This window comes from Arachis ipaensis, chromosome B08, assembly GCF_000816755.2.
Source record: "Arachis ipaensis cultivar K30076 chromosome B08, Araip1.1, whole genome shotgun sequence".
Taxonomy (NCBI): Eukaryota; Viridiplantae; Streptophyta; class Magnoliopsida; order Fabales; family Fabaceae; genus Arachis; species Arachis ipaensis.
In genome coordinates this window covers 1843341-1859928 of record NC_029792.2, presented here as the reverse complement: position 1 = coordinate 1859928, position 16588 = coordinate 1843341, and the positions used below count along the sequence as shown (strand labels likewise).

At 36.2% G+C, this 16588-nt stretch overlaps 5 protein-coding genes and 2 non-coding genes across 20 annotated transcripts in view; 2 read left to right on the top strand and 5 right to left on the bottom strand.

The window, feature by feature from the left end:
• LOC107613561 overlaps nucleotides 1-1622 on the bottom strand; it is a 2451-nt gene extending 829 nt beyond the window's left edge. Inside the window, exon 1 of the mRNA XM_016315626.1 lies at nucleotides 1190-1622. Coding sequence (XP_016171112.1) covers nucleotides 1190-1605 — 416 coding nt within the window. The 5' untranslated portion in view covers nucleotides 1606-1622. The remainder of the gene's footprint in view (nucleotides 1-1189) is intronic.
• Nucleotides 1479-3784, top strand: LOC107613559 (protein FAR1-RELATED SEQUENCE 12). 14 transcript variants are annotated; one of them, XM_016315620.2, is made up of 6 exons: nucleotides 1479-1616; nucleotides 1735-1945; nucleotides 2042-2067; nucleotides 2269-2356; nucleotides 2643-3258; nucleotides 3380-3784. In XM_016315620.2, exons 5-6 carry the CDS (start codon nucleotides 2704-2706, stop codon nucleotides 3587-3589), a joined length of 765 nt encoding a protein of 254 aa, XP_016171106.1. In that variant the 5' UTR covers nucleotides 1479-1616; nucleotides 1735-1945; nucleotides 2042-2067; nucleotides 2269-2356; nucleotides 2643-2703; the 3' UTR covers nucleotides 3590-3784. The 14 variants fall into 14 exon arrangements, with proteins under 14 accessions (XP_016171106.1, XP_020964201.1, XP_016171109.1 ...); XM_021108542.1 differs by having other exon boundaries at nucleotides 2042-2095; XM_016315623.2 differs by having other exon boundaries at nucleotides 1735-1949; nucleotides 2697-3258.
• LOC107613944 (calmodulin-like protein 3) lies at nucleotides 4267-5662 on the bottom strand. Its single transcript, XM_016316144.2, has one exon. The coding sequence runs from the start codon at nucleotides 5404-5406 to the stop codon at nucleotides 4759-4761; it is 648 nt and encodes a 215-aa protein (XP_016171630.1). The 5' UTR covers nucleotides 5407-5662; the 3' UTR covers nucleotides 4267-4758.
• Nucleotides 7859-7940, bottom strand: TRNAS-GCU. The gene has a single exon. It is a non-coding gene; the product is annotated as a tRNA-Ser (tRNA).
• LOC107614277 (serine/threonine-protein kinase-like protein ACR4) lies at nucleotides 10846-14113 on the top strand. Its single transcript, XM_016316502.2, has one exon. The coding sequence runs from the start codon at nucleotides 11071-11073 to the stop codon at nucleotides 13843-13845; it is 2775 nt and encodes a 924-aa protein (XP_016171988.1). The 5' UTR covers nucleotides 10846-11070; the 3' UTR covers nucleotides 13846-14113.
• TRNAT-UGU lies at nucleotides 14195-14266 on the bottom strand. Its single transcript has one exon. It is a non-coding gene; the product is annotated as a tRNA-Thr (tRNA).
• LOC107614486 (protein FAR1-RELATED SEQUENCE 12) lies at nucleotides 14446-15726 on the bottom strand (the record flags this gene model as incomplete). Its single annotated transcript, XM_016316683.1, is given in 2 exon segments — nucleotides 14446-15044; nucleotides 15564-15726. Coding segments are annotated over 2 exon segments (358 nt in total), but the record flags the coding sequence as incomplete, so codon positions are not given.

Below are 16588 nucleotides of genomic sequence, written 5' to 3'. Positions count from 1 at the left end.
TTAACACCTTATTTTTATATCATTAAAATTTAATATTTAAAATTTAGAATTAATTTAAAATTTAATTTTTAGTATTTAAAATTGACTAAATATTAACAAAAAATAATACATTTTATTAGTCATGTAATATTATTTGTGACAATTATTAGGTGTTGACCCTTTTTAAGAAATAATAATAGCGATTTGGTTATCAATACGAGTTGACGAAGTGATACCATAATGATAAGATTGATGGGTGATTGATAATGGACGAGTGATTACTAATCATCAAAAACACTTAGGTAGTTGTTTAGATATAATTAGATGGGAGTTAGGAGGTGGATATTGATTAATGATTTTATTAGAACATGGGTGACCGACAACAGAGGCAGTGGTTATGGTTCCCACGTGCAGAATCACAGATTAGTTAAGTTATTGGCAAATTAGGCCCGAATGCTCAATGATACACTGAACATGGAGGTAAATTGCATAAACTCCTTTATTAATAGAGTTTGAATTATAGAGAATAGTAACTGTAATGTGTATGTGTATTGAACTAACTCAGTGAAGCTCATTGTATAATGTATACATTTAGCTATATAAAGAAGAAGAAAGCAACTAACTAATCTGCCTACTGATTCTGTTATAACAGAATTAGGAAAAATACAGAATGCGTGTGACTTGAACTCTATGTAACTGCACTACACTTACCTGTATTATCCTCTACTGCCTGATTACTATTATTCTGTGTATATACTCTTGTGAAAGATTTAAGAAGATATAAGAACATGGCTAGCAAACCAATCGTAATCGCCACTGCTATGATTTAGCAGGGAGACTATACATGTAATCGAACTAATTTGTCATATTAGCATTGCAAATTAGTAATTAATAACACCCTTGCTTGGTAAAATTGTGAGAACCGTTTAAATTAAGTTACCATTGAAAATTGAAATGCAATGCTGTTTAAATACTCATCAACTCTTTTACAACTAAGCTATAATAAATAAATAGTCGCAAAAAAATATCGCCACTTGAACGGGCACAACTTTTATTCTCACTACACAAGGCATGTTTTCGGAATCAATTTGAAATGATAACAACAACAACAACAACTTGGACTCAGATTTTAATTCAATTCGAAGAAATATTGGGGAACAAGAAAAAAATATTAATTCCTCAATCATCACGCTCGAAAATTGAAACTCACCGGTCCACGCAGGAGGAAGGAGGAGGAGGAGGCACCTGGCTAAATTGGTCAACGCCGGAGACCTCGACGCCGGCGCGTTTGATTGAATCGAACAAGGGAGAAACCATGATCCGATAATGGACGGGGCGTGAGTACTCCTCACAGGGATCGATTTGGACGCCAGTGACGCCGATTTCTCGGAGGCGGAGCCCTAGCTTCTCGCCAACGCGGGAAGCCACCTTGCCGTCCCAGAAACGATGCGATCTCGGGTAGCGGTTGAGGTTCGCGCGGTAACGAGCCACGAATTCCTGCTCGGAAGAAGAAGCCATGGCTATGATGGAAGAGGTGGAGGTGTTTTTCACCTGCGCCGTGATGTTCCGGCACGACAGCACCAGCTGCAGCAGGTGGCGGTGGTTGTTACCGTACGTACTCGCCATCTCACACTCACGTATGGATCCTCCTATAATGCTATTTCCTTTATTATGTCTTAGCAATTTTTGGGTAACTTTATTGGCCCGGCCCAATTAAGCCCAATAACTATTGGTCAAATTGACTTGCCGTTTTAGTGAAAAGACAAGTTTGACCGTAAGGACCTGCAGTGCAGTGCACTGCATCGCACCGTAGCGTTGCTCCACCGGGGGTGTGTCCGTACAACAAAGTGAAAGGTGTTCTTGTCGGAGGAACGAACCCTCGTTTCGAATTTCAGCTAAAGAAAGAAGGGGGAATCCGAAAGCTTATAAACCCGACGCGATTCAACTTCTCGATTTTCATCATCGTGTGGGTGAATTAATTATTCACTTTGAATTTGTAATGCAATATGATATAACTAGATGAGGATTACATTGAGTTTACTTGCAATTTTTGTTGTTGCAGGGTTGATCATCACTGTTTTTGCTTAGGTTTTGGAATTTGAAGTGCAGATGCATAGTTCTTAAGCTTAACCATTCTCTTTCTTCTTCTTCTTCTTCTTCTTACTTCTTTCAAAAATTAAACTATTGCTCAAAAGTCTGAAGTTCAATCAATAATAATAATAGTATATCCTTAAATTTCGTTGCCACTGTATCCTGTTGCTTCATCTTCTCAATTATTTTATTGTCTAGGTTTTTGGAGCTTTGATTTTACCTGCTAGTGTGCTCTCGCTTTGGGGAAGTCATGCTACTTGGTTCAGCATTATTGTGATCTTAGTTGGTACTACAATGATACTTTATCTCATTTTTATGCATTGTTTCCTTTTTCAGCCAATAATGTTGGACTCCTATGATGGTTGATATCCCTGTCCAGCCTATGTATTACTCACTGGAAATGGAAGAATTATTTTACTTTTTTTTTGTTGGATGAACTTTAGTTATCAATACTTGTTGGTATATGTTCCAAACAAGAAGAACAAGAATATAAAATAATGAAGAGAAGAATGAGAAAATTTATTGCCACATGTTTGAGTTGTTTATAATTACTGCTTTTATCAATGTATCAGATTTTCCTCATGTGTTCTGAACTGTGAAGGATAACTCAATCATTTCTACCACTGGAGGGTGATGGATCACCAATCTGGCCAGGGATTTGATTCAGATGATAGTGACCTTGATATACAAGTAGAAATTAGCAGAAGACTTGGTAAAGTGGAAGATGGATTTCCAAAAGACATGGAACTTTGTGCAGGTGAAGAGGAGAAGTTTATTGAACAATCTGTAGCAGATATTTCAGCAGATGGAGAAGCTTTAGAACCATTCATAGGCATGGAGTTCAATTCAAGAGAAGAGGCCAGAGAACTATACATTGCCTACGGTAGGCGGATAGGATTTACAGTACGAATACACCATAACCGTCGTTCACGAGTAAATAACCAGGTTATTGGTCAAGATTTTGTCTGCTCAAAAGAAGGCTTTCGTGCAAAAAAGTATGTGCACAGAAAAGACAGAGTGCTTCCTCCTCCACCAGCCACCCGAGAAGGCTGTCAGGCCATGATAAGGTTGGCTTTGCGGGATGGAGGGAAGTGGGTTGTCACAAAATTTGTTAAGGAGCATACTCATAAGCTAATGAGTCCTAGTAAAGTTCCATGGCGAGGATCTGGGAAGCACTTGGTGAGTGAGGTATGCATGTCTCTCGGTAGATATCTGTGTTCCTGCCTTGTAGGAAACAAGTCACAGTCTCATGCCTGCTTTGTTTTACTACCTCAAACTTTTATTGATGGATTCAATGTATCTGTCACAGGATGAGAAAGATAAGAGGATCCGTGAACTATCGCTTGAGTTGTACAACGAAAGGCAAAAATACAAACGACGTTGCGCTGCATATGAAGAACAGTTAAATAATATCCTGAACTATTTGGAAAAGCACACAGAACACATGTCTGAAAAAGTTGCAGATATAGTCCGAAGTATAAGAGAGATTGAGGAGGAAAAAGCAGATTCAGATATCTGATAATTTGTGTCATTTATAGCATGTTCGACAATACTCATACACGCAGGTTGAGCTTGTAAGCCTATTTGCCATTTGAAGGTTTCTAACATAATGCTGTTAACATTTAGATTCTAGACAGTATTTAGCTTGGGGTTGTGTAACATTCAATTTGAACTTCAAGCAGCATATTAGAACAGTAGCCACTTGTTTCAATTATCTTGTTATTTTTATTCTTCCGTTTTTTTTTTTCTTTTCTGTTTTTACTGTATTCTCCAACCTAACAAGTCTGCCGTAGATCTGAACTCTATTGAAAGGTTGGTCACTGGCCAATAGGTTGCTGCATTCATATGGCAGGATTCGAAAACTAAGACAATAACAAGTAAGCTAACTACTCGACTATGGTTTAATTATCTTGTTATTATTCATGCTGAAAAGCTTTAGAACTGAGAACAGTAGCCCATAAAACTCAGAACAGTCACATGGGACTCTAGTCTCTGGGCAGACCCAGGAATTTCAATATTCATAACAAAACATGGTCCACATTTCAAATTGTTGCTAATATTCCATTGTTATTTTTGGTTGTTGAATTAGGTAATGTAACCAATTAACCCCGCATCAATCTCTTTTTCTTTCACATATGCGGGGCACTTATATAAATAATTAAGAAAAGCAAAAAAATAAATGGAACAGGGTAGGAATATGAGCAAATTCAACTGAAATCACCAAACAAGAGTATTACAAGTTAAAACAGAATCAGGCCTTCTGCCCCTAAAAATGAAAGAAAGAAAACACACTGTCACAATAGCAGTAGCCCACCGTTCCCTTTCCCTCCTTAGAAAAAAAGAAAGTAAGAAATCATTAGTATGTCCATCAATGTGGCCATGTCAAGTTCTAAGTGCTAACCACCCAACATTCTGGGATTGGCAAAAAAAGAACAAAAAAGAAGAAGCACCAACAACAACAACAACATAACAACAACAACAAGAAGCTTCAACAAGTTCATGTTGGTGGTGGTGGTGATGATCTGCATCCTCCTATGATAATCCACGAACACTTAACTTATTTACAACGTGGGAATCATAGCATACATTAACCTTAAACCGATCAAAAACCGCCACCCCTTTTTTGTTTCTTCCTTTTTTATGACTCTCACATATCTGTATACGTGCAATAATGTTGATGAAAGATGATTAACTGAGAGCACTGAATCCACCACCCTTCATCATTTGCTTGAATTCTCCATAGTTAACCATGCCATCACCATCAGCGTCCACCTTCATTATCATCTTCTTGCAATCTTCATCGGTTCTACCTTGCTTGAGCCCCAAGGAAGACAAGACCGCCCTCAACTCCTCCACGCTGATGAACCCATCTCCATTCTGGTCAAACACGTTGAAAGCTTCCTTCATGTCTTCCTCCTCATCACCACGTTCCACCATTATAGACTCGTACAGCTCCCCAAACTCTTCAACATCCACAAATCCATCCCCATTGGCATCAATCTTGTCGATCATCTGAGCTAGTTCCTTGTCCGGAATGAAGATCCCGAGATTCTCCAGGGAGACTGTCAACTCGCTCCTGGAGATTCTCCCGTCTCCATTCCGGTCGAACATCTGGAAGACTCGCCTGAGCTCATTTGGGTCCATTATTCTTGTCTTGGTGATGATAATGGCCCTGCTGGCCCTTCTTGGTGATGAAGAGGAGGAAGAAGAAGAAGAAGAAGTGTTGTTTGTTTGGTGGGGGAACCAAGAGAAGGGAAAGAAGGGTCTTAGCTTCTTTGGAATGAGAGAAATAAGGAATGAATTTAGAATGTTGTATAGAAGCAAAATAGCTGGCATTATATATCTCTGGTTCTTATTGCTTTGTTTTTCGTTCTGTTTTGCTATGCTGTGAAGGAAACTAAATAAGGAAAAAAAGTTTGAAAGGTTAAGAAAAAAGGTTTCAAGTCAAGTAATAAGTAGCTAGATACTCTCTTGTATGGTTTTTACTATGTTTTCTTTTTCTTTTTGTTGGTTTGGTTTGGTTTCATTGCAGTGCGGTTGGTGAAGCTTTTAAGCTGTGTGAGTTTGAACTTTGAAGGCATCGTACTGCTTTAACTTTAAACGCGTATTTGGATGGTTAATTATTAATTAATAATCAATTATCATTATTATTGCTATATATATGTTAGGACTTGGTTGTTCAAAGACGCGTTCATGTTAAATAATTGATTGATCTATCTTGCGTTATGCTTTTAATTAACATTTTCGTCTCAATTGGACCATTCCTTATCCTTATTATATATATTGTTTAACTAACCAATGATCTAATCCAACACTCGAATAATAATGTAATATGGTTATGGTAGACACTATTAGTTTATACAATTAATTAAGTCCATAGTGTCTGGCGTAGTGTGGTTGATTTTAGTTTCACGAAGGGTTTACTTATATATTTCTTATGATTAATTATTAATATCATTTTTTATATATTTCTTATAAAATATTAATTTATTTAATATTTTTTATCTATTAATTTTACCTAAAATTAACTGCAACTGAATTTTCACGGTAAATTAAACACATTAAATAAAAGAAAGGGAGTGAGGGCGTTGATGACGGATCTGAAATAAGAGAGAGACGTTGGAGAATGGAGCCCGCCAAAAAGTAAAAGCCGGCAACGACATTATAGTATAGATTAATAATGTTTTAATTGTTTGATGTGTTCATGCTACTCACTCTTCCTTTCACTGTCATTCTGATAAACGGTTGGATTTCATCAACGGCCGTTTTCTTAATTGCTTTGCTTGCCTTCTTCCACGTGGCATCACTCTTATGTTGTTTGTCTCTTCAATCACAATAACTTCTTCCCACTCTTATATATGTTGTCTCTTCTAATATCTCATCGGAAAAACTTTGTTAACTATTATTAATTGATTTAGTGTAACATTTTTTTAAATATATTTAGATATAATGTGTTAAATTTAGGCTTATACAATATAAATAACAAAAATATTATATACACACTAAAAATCAATTATCAAATTAGTTACTTCTATACATATTATTAAAAAGAAGATATGATAATAAACTTGTGTATGTATAAGAAAAAAAAAAAAGACATTAGCCTAAAGTATCCTTAGGAACTTATTAAAAATACTATAGCACTTTCAGCTGGTGTAAGTTGAAATTATATTAAAAAATGAATAGGAGAGAGTATATATGATTCGTGAACATCATAATCTAGCTAATTTCCAATAACTGAGTCAAGTTTAAGGAGTCAAATTTCACTATGAAAAAACTTCCATACGTCATCTACTTTTATTTCTTTGTTCATTGACATTTTTTCGGTCCAATTATTACAATAAGTTAGTAAGTTACCACGAGTTCTTTGAACTGGTATTTTCTTTTAAACATTCAACTTAAGAAATTGTCTTTAGTTCACTGAATGTTTGAAGCCTTCTCGATTAACTATAAATATATACTTAATTAAAAATTGTCATTTTGTCTCATTCAAAAAAGAACATTGCATAGACTATATTGCAGAGTAATTATTAATTAAGGAGTTGTTGGTAGAGGTAAATTATTCATGATATTAATTTGACAAGAGAATGGTTGTTTTAGATGTAAAGGTACGATTGTTTATAAGTATGAAACGGCACAGATATAGATACAAAATTATATTTGATAAATAAGATATAAATAGAGATATTGTGTCAAGAGATGTTGAATTAGTATATTTTGTATTTATTCTGACAAGAAATATATAGAGAGATTTATCTTATTTAATATTTATTATTTAATAAATATTAAATAAAATAAATTAAATTTTTTTTTTGTCTTTCTGTAAATTACAATAAGAGACGCGTCTAGGGAACATAACATTATATTTATGTCATAGTGAGTTGCCAGTTCTGTATGTGTAACTGTATATGTGTATCCCATGATGGTTAATAGTTAATACTTAATACACGTGCATGCAGAATCTTTTAGTGTGTTTAACAGAATTATTATCATTATCAGTGTATATAGAAAGACATTATTATAAAGAAAATGCATAATGTATTTTAGTTGCATGCATAATGAAATTGAAAATATATGTATAATGTACCAACTATCAAATTTATAAGTATATAACTATGAAAAGTGATCATTTGTTAAGAGTTATTGTGGCAGCTTTGAGTTACAGTGAAAATGAAAAAGTGGGACAAAGTCACATGCATGCTCCGTTGTTTATGATTGTTGACTTTTCTATCTGAAGAAGTCTTTGGTCCTTGTAATAATTTTATCTTGAAAAAGACAAAGAAATAATCGTCGCCTGAGAGATTCGAACTCTCGCGGGGAAACCCCATGTACTTAGCAGGCACACGCCTTAACCACTCGGCCAAAGCGACAATTTGGTAGTCTGTGCTTCGTTTTTTAATTACAATCTAATTGATAAATAAATTCAAAAATAAAATAAAGAAAAGTTGGGCTCACAAGGTCCAAAGATTGTTTATGGATTTTTCCTTAAGGCCCACACGCTTTGAAACAAAATGCTTTATTCTATCTTTTGGGTTTTGACATAATTCTGTTGTATTGAAATGGAAGGCACATGGAAATGTAGAAACTAGAAAGTGTTTGGCAGATTGAAAGAACTTCAATTTCCGTGATTGGAATATGTCATGCATAAACATTATTGATTACCTTGTATATTTGCCTTCATTTTTCTTTGTTGTTTTATTTTTCTTAGAATGTCATGAAGCAATTTAGGAGTAGATGTATGCACATATTAATTGACTGGGATAATATGGACAGTAAATTGCTTACCTTCCACTTACATTACCTCTGCTACCAAACATTTATGCACACCAGGTTGATGACAAATGGTTTGGACACTAAATATTCCATCATTGGTTGATGTTTTCATTTTTAATTTGTTAGTGCTGTTGCAAGAAGCAATGCTGAAATTTCCCTTACCAATGCAAATACATTTTGGACTTGCTTAAAGAATTTGGTCTCGTTGATTCCAAACTGTCTTCTACTCCAATTGACTATTTCAGGAACTTCCTTAAGTGATCTCACACCATATCGAAGACTAATATGTCATTTAATTTATCTCACCAATACCAGATCCGATATTTGCTTTGCAATAAGCAAACTTAGCCAATATCTTGATTGCGCCACTGATTCTCACTTTTAAGCTGGTCTTATGCGATAAATTCTATTATAATATCATATAGATTTAATTAGATGATAAATCATTTAAGTTAAAATGTTTATAGAAGATAATCTTGTTTTGAGAGAGTGTTCTTTTTTATTTTTTGGTATAGTTTGAGAGAGTGTTTTACACAAGAAACAAATGCCTTTTTATAGAATCCAAGTTCTGGACTAATTGATTATCATAATGGACTGGCCAAATCTTCTTTAAAGTTGAAGTTTACAGTCCTTTGATATGTGATTCATCAACTCTATGCAGCATCTATAATTCAGATGCAATTGATACTCCATTTATCAAGTCACTATGTTGTTTTATTGGCAGCTCAACATCAGCTAAGTCTTCTTGCTGTATTGGTTCAATGAAGCTGCAAATTTCAGAAGTTGCAAGTTGTTATAATAGATTGCATCACTTTCATGGATTCCTTGATACAACTATGCTTCTTTTAGATGCTTCCAATTGGATGAACCACTTAAGAAGTCAAAATCATTTTGTTTATTGAATTTCATTGCAGCATTCAGTGTATCAATGATATAAAGAGATTAATTAATGAGAAGTGGAAGAATAAGATTTTCTAGCTTCTAGGTGACTGGGTACATATGAACCATAATTACACCTACATCTGATCATATAAATTCAGTCTATTTAGAAGTGATATAATTTGAAGTAAGATTTAAGACATTTTCTATGATGATTTGATTATTTATCATTGAATTTATGTTAACTCTTGTGGCAACACCTATCCTAGCTTTGCTTTCATTTGGATTTTGTTTGGCTGATAAAGTAACTTATGTTGGTTCAATTTAATTCTTTCTTTTGCATTAACATTTTACATAAAAATTCACATAAATGATTACATTGATCATGAAACTTTCTATCCTTATACATTTAGAAGTTGATCATTCTTCTTTAACAAGCTAGAGTTATCAATCATCATATTTGTGTGTGCCTGTGCCTCTGTGGCATCATAATCAATTATTCAAGTTGCATTGTTCTTGACCTTGAAAGTAATAGGTTTGTGGGCTCTAGGCAGAAAGGGTAGGGTATAGGGGGGACTATTTTAATTCATGCTTATAGAGGCCCAAAACAATTAGTCATATAATGATATTTGTTACTTTCTTTGTGGTTATAATTAATAAGTGACAAAGGTGCACGTGATATTGGGGATTAGCACGTGAAAGTCACAAGGTTTAAGTACCATATCTCACTACTCACCAGTCACTAGGGACTAGGCTTAGGACTGAGCATTGACCATTGAAGAGAAGAACCTAGAAGCCACTTTTCTATTTCCTATAATCCTAGTAGTAAGTTATTAACCAACCCTCAACACATTCCTAATTTGTTTATTTATTTATTGACTGCATTGTATTTATATAGAAAGTTTGTGTTGAAAAACAGTTACTAATAGAGTAGCATGTTCTCTTCATACTAATGGTGCATGTTGTTACTGCATTACAAATCTTAGTTGACTACACTGTACACACCAACCCAGGTGCAAATACAAACAAATCAATTGGATGAGGACTTTGCATTTGATGCTCTTTAACTATATTTAATGTGGGTTTGGGTATTTGCATACTCTTATGTTGTGCATGAAAGTATAAAACTGAAGTCAGCAGTAATAATCAAAGGCAAAACTAAATGGATGAAAATGCAATAAGTTTCTCATTTAATGCTTTCACCTAAACTTCCCCTATTTTCAGAACTAGCAGTTCTGTCTCATTTAATGCTTACCTTTAACTCCTCCTTCTCCTTTTTTATTTCCTCTCTCTCTCTCTTTCTGTTCTAGCTTGCACTGTAACAACACCACTACCTTGCTGACACCTTCAACAATTCATATATTTCTCTCTCTTCATTCTTTCTTTTTGAAAATTTTCAAACAGTTCACACTTCAAAGCTCTATATCATCATCAAATCCATACATCAAAATAGTAATGCTGTTTTGAGTAAGAGTTTCTGTCACCTTCTACAACAAGGTAAATGCACCATGGCTTTTGTTCTTGTTAGGTCTAACTCTCTAATCAAACCATCAAACAAGCATTGAATTTTCGTTTCCAATCATTGAAAAAAAAAAAACTATGGACAAGAGATCCATCTAGCAAAGCTCCTGCATGTCTTCTTTGGCCACCAGAAATATTATGATTTTAAAAACCATATTGCAATGCTAGTTATCCATTAGAATTGTGGAAAAATATTCATGGGGTAATGGTGTTCTTCCTAAGGGCTATTTCAGCTGGGTTTCTTGCTGTGCAGTCAATAGCTATTTATATTAGTGCAAAAAGATTCCACCTTTATTTTCTGTATAAGATAACTAGTGTCTGGGTTTCATGGGGTTCTCTTCATCACAATTCTTCATTGGATTTCTTCTTGAGCTTGTGGTTTTGGCATGCCTATGGTTGCAAGTTTCAAGCTTTGGCTCCATGTCTTCTGTGGCAGCCTCCTTTGGTGACAAACATGTTGTTTGTGGACTGAAACCAGATGGGTCTCATACTGTGACCTGTAATGGAACAAACTCAGCCATAATTCATGAAACACCAGCTCAATTCCAGTTCCTTGGTCTAACTGGTGGCGATGGCTTTGTGTGTGGGATTCTAATGAGTTCTAAGCAACCTTATTGTTGGGGTAGAAATCGTTTTATTACAAAAAAAATTGATGTGTCACAACCTTTGGTTAAAGGAGCTCAGTACCTAGAAATCAGTGCTGGGGATAACCATCTTTGTGGATTGAGGAAACCGTTGATTTGGGGAAAAACAGAAAGGAAAAATTCAATTGTTGATTGTTGGGGCTTCAACATGACCCGTACCTATGTGTTTGATGGAATAATTCAATCAATCTCAGCTGGCTCTGGTTTCAACTGTGGCTTGTTTTCTCAAAACAGGACTGCATTCTGTTGGGCTAATCATTATGCTAATAGTCTAGCAATTCTTGCGGTTCCTCGTGGCAAGAGATTCCGGAAGATTGCTGCTGGTGGGAATCATGTGTGTGGAATCCTAGAAGGGGTGAATTCTAGGACTGTTTGTTGGGGAAGGAGCTTGGACGAAATGCCGGTGAAAATGGCGAAAATCACATCGATACATGCAGATGCAGGACAAGGCCTAGGTAATGTTTTATTGCCTCCAAATGAGTCCATGATCTCTATAGTAGGAGGAAAGTTCCATGCCTGCGGCATTAAGACCAATGGTCTTGGAGTCATTTGCTGGGGCTATACCTATGGCCAAGGAACACCACCAAGTGGGACTAAAATAACTGATATTGCTGCTGGTGACTATTTCAATTGTGCAAATCTTGCTGAGAAATCTAATCAGATTCTTTGTTGGGGTGTTGGATACTCTAACTCTCTTCCAAAGCCAGCTGTGTTGCCAGGGAAGTGCAATTCCAATTCATGTCCTCCAGGTTCCTATGAAATGGAGCAGCATAAGGATAAGGGTGTTTGCAATTCATCAAATGCTCACTTTTGTGTTCCTTGCAGTGGTGCTTGTCCTTATGAAATGTATCAGACAAGTCCTTGCAATTTGACATCTGATAGGATATGTGAATATAACTGCTCTGCTTGTGTCTCACCTCAGTGCTTCTCCAATTGCTCCCCTTCTTCTCTCGGTTCTCCTCCCACCGGGAGTAGCAAAGATGAAAGATTCTGGTCTCTCCAGGTGCCGGTTGTTGTTGCGGAGATAGCTTTCGCAATTTTCATGGTTAGTATTCTATCTACAACTGCAGTTTTGTATGTTAGGTACAAGCTTAGAGATTGTCAGTGTTCAGCAACAAGGTCATCAAAGGTGAAGAAACATAATGTGAGTTCTTCTTCACTTCAAAAGGAGAATAGTAAGACTCGTCCGGAGATTCGGAAGGCTAAGAAGTTTAACTATGAAGAACTTGAAAGGGCAACTAGTGGATTCAAAGAAGAATATATAGTGGGGAAGGGAAGCTTTTCATGTGTGTTCAAGGGTGTTCTGAAAGATGGAACTGTTGTTGCTGTCAAAAGAGCCATAAGAGCACAGAAGAGTTCCAATGAGCTACAAACAGAACTTGACTTGCTCTCAAGGTTGAACCATGCACATTTGCTCAGTCTCCTAGGATATTGTGAAGAAGGAGGAGAGATAATTCTTGTTTATGAGTTCATGGCTCATGGTTCTTTGCACCAACACCTCCATGGCCAAAACAAGGAGTTAAAAGAACAGCTTGATTGGATCAGAAGGGTAACAATCGCGGTCCAAGCAGCGCGAGGAATAGAGTATCTCCATGGCTATGCTTGCCCTCCTGTGATTCATAGGGACATCAAGTCTTCAAACATTCTCATTGATGAAGAACACAATGCAAGAGTGGCTGATTTCGGTTTATCATTACTTGGCCCTGCAGATAGCAGCACCCCACTTGCTGAGCTACCTGCCGGAACACTCGGCTATCTTGATCCCGAGTACTATAGGCTTCATTATCTCACAACAAAATCCGATGTCTACAGCTTCGGTGTCCTACTTTTGGAACTCCTAAGTGGTAGAAAAGCCATTGACATGCAATATGATGAAGGGAACATAGTTCAATGGGCAAAGCCTCTAATCAAATCAGGGGATATTGCTGCAATCCTTGACCCGGTTCTGAAACCTCCTCCTGATCTTGCAGCCTTGAAAAAGGTTGCAATTGTGGCTTGCAAGAGTGTGAGAATGAGAGGGAGGGATAGGCCTTCAATGGACAAAATAACAACAACTTTGGAGCATTCTCTTGCAAGGTTAATGGGTAGCCCTTGTACTGAACAACCAATTTTGCCAACTGAGGTAGTTTTGGGAAGTAGCAGATTGCACATGAAATCATCTCAGAGGTCTTCAAACAGGTCAGAAATCGATGTTGGAGAGAACGAGGATCAGAGGTATGAGTTTAGAGCACCTTCATGGATAACATTCCCAAGTGTGACTTCTTCTCAGAGGATAAAGTCATCAAGCTCAGAGGCTGAGGTTGATGTGAAGAATAATAATGGTAATGTTTGTGAAGGGAAGATCATAAACATTGGTAATAACAATGTTGGAAGTGGTGGTGATGTTTTGAAGAGTCTTGAGGAAGAGATTGGTCCTGCTTCTCCCCAAGAAAGGTTGTTCTTGCAGCATAACTTCTAACGTTGATAACATGGGAACTTTTGTGTTTTTAGTTGAGTTTTCATGATATGAATGCAACTCTTAACTTGAGTATTGACATTTTTTTTCTATTTATGGATAGTTGTGGTTCAGAATTTTAGCAGGGATATCATTTTCTTTTCATGCAACTATAGTTGGGATGTAGTAGTAGACTAGTACTATCGTGTTAATGCAACTATCATCATAATTTATTTATTGTAAAGCTTGTCATCCGTGTTTAATGAATGACAATTTAACATTTTTGGCGTCATTTCATTTCTTCTGAGTTTGCCTTAAATGCAGGTTGACAATCTCTGCATGCTTGAATAATGAAAAATATAAAAAAAAAAGTTGCCCCCACGCAGGATCGAACTACGGACCTTCAGTTTACAAGACTGACGCTCTACCACTGAGCTATAGGGGCACTTTGCTTAACTCTTGGATTCTTTGATATATAAATAAAATTAATACTTACGAACCGCACAAATCAAATATGAGAAAATGCTGAGAAGACAGAAATAATAAGACCCGAAGTAGGTAACGAAACCCAATTGATGAAGCCTTGGCTACAAAAGAAACCATGGATATTTGGTCAGGGCATTCTGTACAGAATAAACGTATTATTTAAATGCTATACAAAGAAGGTAGGCTTGAATCAAAATTTACAAAATCAACAATGGAGTAAATTCTATCAAGGCATTTGAATGCCTGTTATGGGTCATAATATTGTTAGAACAACTACACAAGAATGGACTCAAAAGGACCTGTACATTGACTGAACTGGTTTCTTCTACCAACTTAAGTATCACACCATATAAAGTTGTCCAATGAATTCCATTGAACTTGAAAAACTAATCTACCAAATGAACCTAATGCTAAATGGAGCATATGCCTTGGTCAGCAAATATACTTCTTGCATGATTTTTCCTAGTAGCACCTTCAACACTGGTCATTGATTGTGTTTCATCCGGTGAAATACCTCAAATACTAGAAATTAATAGTTGAACCTATCTATGACGCTGTTGTTCTTCAGCTTCAATCTCCTTCACATTGCCTACTATGTGCTGTATTTTCTTTGAAAGACTATTATTATGCTCCTCAATGTGTTCAAATAACAATTCAAGTTGCCTTTTATAAGCTGCACACCGTTTTTTCTCTATAGCCAATTGCTGAGATAGTTCTCGAATTTTATCATGTTCATTCTGAAAATTGCAAAAGAAAAAAACAGAGGTAAGTAAGTGGAGAAAAACCAAATACGAGTATCAGAGATTATTCAAAAGATCACTTAAGTTTCTTCATAGGACATGGTTTAACGGAGAAAAACAAATGCATCTATAAGAGCCTTTTTCCTTTTTCCTTTTTCCTTTTTCCTTTTTCCTTTTTCTTTTTAATAAAAGACAAGTTTAGCTTATTACTAATAGTACTACAAATATTCTTAATTTTTGCATCTTTGTAAAACTATATTTTCACTCTGAAAACATGAAGTACTTTAGAAAGAATCAAGCTTGTATTTGGGAATGTTCACTCAAAAGTAATTTTGGGTCAATCGTGTAAAGGCATAAGATGGGAACTTCATTAGTATTAACTGCTGAATTCAAACTCGCGAGGGCTGCGCAGATAGTTGATAGCACTGTTCCAGATGCAATCTTTCTATCAGGCATAGACCAAGAACTCACATATTATCATATACATATTTCAGTAAAGGAAGAAGATTAACTCACCGGATATTGTTCATAAATGCAATCCCTTCTGCCTTTTCCAGGTGTCAAAGGGTGTGTGTGCTCCTTTACAAACTTTGTGACAACCCATTTACCGGAACTAACTTTCCTCACCAAAATCATTGCCCTGCAACCAACCCTTGTCTCTGCCCTTTGCCTTACAATTCGAGCTCCACTGCAGCACAAACAAATAAGTTGTAGTTCATGCAAAACAGCCATTAATGAAGCTTTGTACCAGAAAACAGTATTGTCCTCAAAACAATGTAGTTCATGCAAAGGGGTTCTAACATATTCTCAGCTCAGGCCACAATCAAGCAAAGCCCAATATCACTAAACACAAGTTAGGCCATTGCGTTAATAATAATTAAATACTAATTAAAAAATAATCATTACTCGTTCAGCAAAAAATATCACTAACCAGTAACCACAAGTTCAAACGGAATCCAAAACTCTCAGCTTAAGTCAAACGACTCATTAATTGCGTAAAACTCAAATGAGAAAAGTATATCGATCACAAATTCATAGATGTACATACTGCAATTCAACACAAAAAAGAAAGGACCCAGGTTTCAGCTATTTAGCTCATTCCCAAAAGAACTCTATGATGAGATGGAAAGTAAGGGTGCATGCTACATCGCTTGTAATTCAAAGCCAAATGAACTAGGAAGACAGTTATTTAACGAACCAGAAGAAAGAGGAAAACCCTAAAATTGAATAATCGAATTGTTCAATTGAGTTGAAGGAGCTGAAAGAGGGAAAAATGGAAATGGAGTTAAGCTTACTGAAAATTGAGAACGACGCGAATTCGATTGTCGTAGGAAGCGTCCTTGATTGTGAGAATTATGCTCTGTGTGTGAGGGCGCGCGTGTGTTCCGTGCAGTTGCAGAGAGAGAGAGAGAGAGAGAGAGAGAAGATTCAGAACAGAACAGAAGGGAGGAGAGGGATTCGGTATGGAAAGGCGCATGGAGGTTCAAGCGCACCTCACATGTCATCACCCCATTGGCTACTCTCCTTGCTATGCCAAAAAT